Source organism: Corylus avellana, chromosome ca1 (assembly GCF_901000735.1).
Source record: "Corylus avellana chromosome ca1, CavTom2PMs-1.0".
Taxonomy (NCBI): domain Eukaryota; kingdom Viridiplantae; phylum Streptophyta; class Magnoliopsida; order Fagales; family Betulaceae; genus Corylus; species Corylus avellana.
The window spans coordinates 6,857,145-6,863,889 of NC_081541.1; the positions used below are offsets into that span (position 1 = coordinate 6,857,145).

The following is a 6,745-nucleotide window of genomic DNA, read 5'->3' on the forward strand; positions in this document are numbered from 1 at the left end:
CACCCTTATTTTAAAAAATAAATAATAATAATAAAAAGACTAGCTGGTCAAGTCCTTTGAGTGCACATTTCAACTTAAGAAAACCACCAATCAAAAGCTTCCTTCTATCATCAACTTTTCCGACATAAAATAAAATTCATTTATTTGTTTTTGTCAATAAATTTATCGCAATTTTGGTCTTGTAGAGAAATGGTGACCTTTAGGAATATTATACGTGTCATCTACCCCAACCTTTATTGTGTCACGGTTGGTCAACATGCTAAATTATTTAGAGGCCATGGTCTATATAATTCCAATCTATAATAAGTTCAAACATAAACAACCGTCAATTGATGCTTTTAGAAGAAAAGATATATACCTACTAATCAATTTTCAATTAGTTGTCTTAGAGATTACGAGATTGATTTATGGCACTAAATGCATGTCGACTTTTACGAACACGTGTAACGTGTTTGACATGAAAGCTGCACAATTAGTAAATTGAAATAGCTAGAAACAAGACACTTGGCCACTTGGGTCGACGAAAAAGACTTATATATATATATATATATATGGTAATTATAAATTGTAATTAAAGTTGAATTTAGGGGAAGATGCGTGCTTTCCTGGTGTTGCCAATGTATTTAAGCATGCATGCATCTAATAAATGGTACACCACTAGCTCTCATCACATCCAGAATTCACACTCAGTACTACAAATATTCATACAAGAAAAAATGTGGTTCATCCTCAAGCTTTTCATCTTCCAAGTCTTAGGGATCCTCTTTGTCGGAGCGATCCAATCCCAAGCTTCGGTTCATCATACCTTTGTGGTAATTAACTAATATCCATATATATATATGCTACTAATTTCCTCAGGATCGAGATGAATTAATGGGGTGTAAAAAACCCGAATAATGCTAGCTGGAAGTCTTTCTTGTGTGGCTCTTAAAATCACTACTAAACTTATAATGATTGATCACTATTAAGTTTTGATTAAATGATGATTTTAAAAGTCATCGAATTTTTTGGACACAAGATGAACTATTACTTATGATTATATATATATATATATGTCTTAATTGCGTGTACACATATTAATCTATGGATATGTTTGGTTATGAGTTATCTATAATATTGTAGGTAGAAGAAACTCCATACGTGAGACTGTGCAGCACAAAGAACATCTTGACAGTTAATGGCCTGTTTCCTGGACCAACACTACATGTCCACAAAGGAGACACAATCATTGTTGATGTTTATAACAAGGGCAATCATAACATAACTATTCATTGGTAATGATTCATTTCTTATATTAATTGGTTAATTTATTATAATATGACAATATTATTTGTAAGTAATAATTTTGCAGGCATGGAGTAAGGCAGCCAAGGTATCCGTGGTCAGACGGTCCTGAATATATCACACAATGCCCAATTCAACCGGGCGGTAGATTTCGCCAAAAGATTATATTTTCCATAGAGGAAGGGACTCTATGGTGGCACGCCCACAGTAAGTGGTGGAGAGATACCGTTCACGGTGCTATAATCATATATCCTAAGCATGGAACCAGCTATCCTTTCCCCCTTCCTCATGCAGAGGTTCCCATCATCTTAGGTATAATAAAAAAGTCTTCGATCTCAATGGAAATCTATACAAATTTAATAGAAATAATTAATGGCAATTTAATTTGGTATTGTAGGAGAATGGTGGAAGAAAGATATACTGGAGATTTATGATGAAGCTCTTCAAACGGGAGGAGCCCCCAATGTTTCTGATGCTTTTAGTATCAATGGCCAACCTGGTGATCTTTATCCCTGCTCAAAACCAGGTCAAACGTATTTATAATTAAGTATTTCTTTAATATTTTGTACAAATTAGTATTAATATTGAAGTTAATTAGTAACTAAAATGAAAAGATGGGAAAAATATTGCCAGTGAAGGAAGGAGATAGGTAGATTGCTAATCGCGCGGGAAACAATGCTTATAAATTTCCCGGAAGAAAAAAGAAGAAGACTATATATATTCAAGTTTGGTTTATTAATTTTTCATAAGCTTATACCATTGTCCTTGAGCTAACTAGCTAGATTTCTTTTATTTAATTATTTCCTCGTCTTCAGACATCAATAATCATGAGATTTTTTCAAGCACTATAAATTGTCCTTAATTAGCCAGCTCTCACCTCTTTGTTCTATAGTTAAAGGTGATCTTTATCAAGTAAATGGATTGATTTGTCAACTATAAAATATATGAATAAAATGTTAAAAACAAAATTCACAGATTTATTTGTATTTATAAAAATACAAAAAGTAAGGCCCGTTTGATTTGCGAAATAGACCCTTGGAATGAAAAAGTTATTCCTATGGAATAGCCATGCATTCCTTTGTTTGGTAAGGGCCTATTCCTAGAAATAATTATTCCATGGGAATCACTAATCCCTTTCACACATGAATAGCCATTCCTCTAAAAAATGAGAGGAATAGTTATTCCTAAGGAATTGATTGCATTTTCCAAAACAATATCCTTTTTTTTTTCCTTTTTATTCCAATCTTATAAAAGAAATAATAATAAAAAAAAAATGAAAAATAAAGTGGGTGGAGGGGTGGCGTTACCACCCCCAGATCCCATCGTGGTGGTCTCCTAGGCGCTCCGGGGGTGGTGCGACCACCCCGTGGAGTTTCGGGGTGGCTAAGGCCACTCCCAATTGATGCTTTTTAGGGGTGGCCTGGCCACCCTAGATTTGGCTTCTGGGGTGGCCGCAGCCACCCCAGACTAAACAAACAAAATATAAAAAATTAAATGGATGGTCGACCACCCACCCAGTGGGTGGTTGGCCACCCATTTAATTTAATTTTTTTTTTAATATTGTTTTAATTAAGTTGAAAAAAAAAAAAGAGAATAATGGGTTTTTTAGTAATTTTGTTAATAATTTTTATTGTCACGTCAAATAATGTTTACTTGAGAGTTTAGATTTTTCTATAGAGGATATGATTGATCTATGAATTAAATTAGTAAGTAGTAGCACCCATAAATGAGACAATTTTTCTGAAAGAATTTACAATTGGCAATGAATGTCATAGGTCAAACGTACACATGGTTTGGTCCAGTTTAATTTGCTAGCGCACGTGTAGCTCAAGTTTGAATCTTTGATCCATCATGAGAATAATAATATTAAAGTCACCATTTCGATAACCATACGAAAAAGAAAAGAAATGAAGTCAATCCTCACTTCTAAAATTGTAATTCACCTTTTGCAGACACATTCAAGCTTAAGGTTGATGTCGGCAAGACATATCTACTCCGCCTAGTAAATGCTGCCGTGCAAGAAATTCTCTTTTTCGCTGTCGCCAAACACAACCTTATTGTGGTCGGGACAGATGGCAGCTACACCAAGCCATTAGAAACATCCTACGTCGCAATATCCCCCGGCCAGACCTTCGACGTTTTGTTGAAAGCTAATGAGCAGCCTGACCACTACTACATGGCTGCTAGAGTTTACTCCGGTCCCTCTGCGGTTGCCTTCGATAACACAACCACCACTGCTGTTGTTCATTACAGTGGAAACTATACACCATCTTCACCTCCTTCCTTACCTTATCTTCCTTACTACAACGACACCAACGCCGAACTTAGTTTCACCAGAAGCCTTCGAAGCTTAGCCGACAAAAATCATCCCATTAAGGTCCCAACAAACATAACCAAAAAAATGTTTTTCACGATTTCTGTCAACACGTTCCCGTGTCCAAACAATTCATGTGAAGGGCCTAATAGGACACGATTAGCTACTAGCATCAACAACATAAGCTTTGTGAACCCCTCTATCGATATATTGCAAGCTTATTATTACCACATCAATGGAGTGTTTGGGACTCGTTTTCCAGACTTCCCGCCGTTGATATTCAATTTCACGGCGGAGGACTTGCCGTTGTACCTAGAGACACCGAAACGTGGGACGAAGGTGAAGATATTGGATTATAACGCGACCGTAGAGATTGTTTTTCAAGGCACGAATTTGGTGGGTGGGAATGATCATCCAATGCATCTCCATGGATTTAGTTTCTTCGTTGTTGGATCGGGTCTTGGAAACTTTGACAAGGACAAGGACCCTTTGGGATATAATCTTGTTGACCCTCCTCTTCAGAACACCATTGCTGTCCCTTTAAACGGCTGGACTACCATTAGATTCAAGGCCAGCAATCCTGGTTAGTCGCACTACAATTACTATATATATATATGTTAATTTTTTTCGCTTACATCATAAAATATATAAATTATAATAATCTACTAAATAATATTACTCGTTGGGGGTAACTTCACTTTACGCCCCTCAATTACCAAGTGATTTGAGAAGTTCCCAAACTTCAAAACCTCTGAATTTGGAACCCTGGACTTTCAATTGCAATCAATTTGAACTCTTCCGTCAGATTTTAGAAGTTAAAAGTGAGACAATGACGTTTATACCTATGATTTTTTTTATAAAATTTTAAATTTACCCTTAATTTCAAATAAATAAATAAATAATCAGGGATATTTTGGTCTTTTTAGGGGTAGATCAGGGAAGTTAACGGCTAGATCTGACAGAGGGATTCAAATTGACTGCAATTGAAAGTTCAGAGTCTAAATTAAGAGATTTTGAAGTTTAATTAAGGGGCTTCTTAAATCATATAGTAATTCAGAAGTCTAAAGTGAAGTTACCTTACTCTTTCTATAACTTAAACCTATTATTATTATTATTATTTTATTTTTTTTTGACATGTCCACACAAGATGGGGGGAGGGGGGATTCGAACTAGTGACCTTCGCTTCATAAGGCGTGGTCTCTAGCCGATTAAGCTATCTCTTGGGGACCTATTATTACAATTACATGAATGACGCTAATTAATGTTTATGCTTTGTGTGAATATATAGGAGTTTGGTTTATGCACTGCCATTTTGATAGGCACATGACATGGGGCATGGACATGGCGTTCGTAGTGAAAAATGGGAAAGGCCCAAAGGCGCATATCATCCCCCCACCACCGGACATGCCACCGTGTTGATCGAAGCTGTTGCCTGCTGGCCCCTCGATCTGACAATGAATATTGGTGACGATCGAATGGCAAAATATTTGTGGATTGAACTTACTTAAGAGGATATATGCTATTGTTCTTTCTGTTTTCTACAATAATTGGTGGCGTTATAATTCCCACAATTACTACTGTACGTTGCTTTAGCCACAACTTGATGGAATAAATAAGCGTCAGCATATATATGTGATAAATAAGCCTGATCGATCCAAGTTATCAAGACCACGGATTCTAATAAACTATCATAAGTTTTGAACATATAAATTGAGATTTTAAATACTAAATTAGCTGATTATATCTTGTGGAATGCTAGCTTGCCTTGTCATTTGAATATGGATTCCCGCAAGGCATCGAAGAAACAATGCCCAGATAATTCATTATTGCTTAAACTTAAAAATGCGTGGGTTAATTTCACAGTACTTTACATGCGGAATATGGATATTCACCCACGGGTATGGACATCTTGTGACTGATACGAGAACTGTGTTTCGGTGTTTCTCAAACTAGAACTACAACCATGTGTGTCGTGAGGCTAATAGGCCCCCATGGCTTGGCCAAAGCGACTTGTAAACATATCATTGGAAAAACCTGAAGACATGAAACTTTGGTGTGTATTAGTGATGTGTTAGGAAATTAATCCTATTTCCCAAGACCCGTGAGATGCGAAAAAGAAGAAGAATGCGGAATAATAAAGATTAGGCAATCAAATCACACACGACACAAAGATTTAAGTAGTTCGGCTTAACAAGCCTACATCCACTGGCGGAGACGACCCGGAGAAAATTCACTATCAAAAGATTGAGTACAAAATTAGTAGAAAGAAAATCACTCAGATCCCAAAGCCCCAATACACCTAAATCTCACTATCACACAAGAAAGATTAGTCCCAAAATAGAATACAAAAGACAGATGTACAAACTCTTCTTTTGCTGGAACGGATGGTGGCTGATCTCTATTTTCTTCTCTCACTCTGCAACACCTTTTTTCTTCTAATAACTTGTTTTTGGCTCCTCCAAAAACCACCAAGAAGAAAACACCCTTGCTGCCCTTGTACCTCCTCTCAAATTCTCTTTTTTTTCTCCTCCCTTTGGTGCTTCACGTTTTTGGCACACACCCATTCACCTTGTGCTTTGTTCCTTATATAGAAGCTTAACTCTTCTTTTACATGTTGGTCTAGGACTTCTACTATAAGTCAAACAAGGAGTCCAATTACACATAGGAAAAGGACTCCAAAACCCACATGTAAAGGAGCAAACCGGTTGAACCAAGAACCTCTCCTACTTGAAGAAGGAGACAAACCACTAGGTCCCACCAAGACTTTTAATTCAAGTCATACTTAACAATTTCCACCTTGACTTGAATCCCATCAAGTCTAACAAAACGTGTCTCCTCCGGATGTCTCCGCCTCAGCCCCCAAAGGCACTCACACTCCACAAGTGTCCTTCAAGTCCAAGCGCTTCTTGAACTTGAGCATATGACCTGATTTAGACATAACAACATGCCTCCCTATCTATCTCGTCGACCGTACAGCTTTATCTGATGACTCTTTCTTCCTGTAGACCCATCTGCATTCTTTAGCCTTCTTTCGCTTGGGTAATTTTACCGATTCCCAAGCTTTACCACTCCGTAGTGACTCCACCTTTTTCGGCATACCATCCTGAACAGACGATGGATCTCCACTACTAGCTGTCAGAGCAAAAG

At 37.1% G+C, this 6,745-nt stretch overlaps 1 protein-coding gene across 1 annotated transcript; it reads left to right on the top strand.

Annotated features, from left to right (window-relative positions):
* Positions 1–716: 716 nt before the first annotated feature.
* Positions 717–5,053, top strand: LOC132172489 (laccase-15-like). Its single transcript, XM_059584036.1, has 6 exons — positions 717–812; positions 1,123–1,274; positions 1,352–1,596; positions 1,682–1,810; positions 3,237–4,181; positions 4,887–5,053. Exons 1-6 carry the CDS (start codon positions 717–719, stop codon positions 5,015–5,017), a joined length of 1,698 nt encoding a protein of 565 aa, XP_059440019.1. The 3' UTR covers positions 5,018–5,053.
* The last annotated feature ends 1,692 nt before the right edge of the window (positions 5,054–6,745 follow it).

Excerpts from the sequence above, each read along its gene's own strand:
- LOC132172489 (XM_059584036.1), top strand. The coding sequence starts at position 717 with ATGTGGTTCATCCTCAAGCTTTTCATCTTCCAAGTCTTAGGGATCCTC. Across the intron at positions 813-1,122 it reads CGGTTCATCATACCTTTGTG|GTAGAAGAAACTCCATACGT; the intron begins GTAATTAACTAA and ends ATAATATTGTAG. Across the intron at positions 1,597-1,681 it reads AGAGGTTCCCATCATCTTAG|GAGAATGGTGGAAGAAAGAT; the intron begins GTATAATAAAAA and ends TTGGTATTGTAG.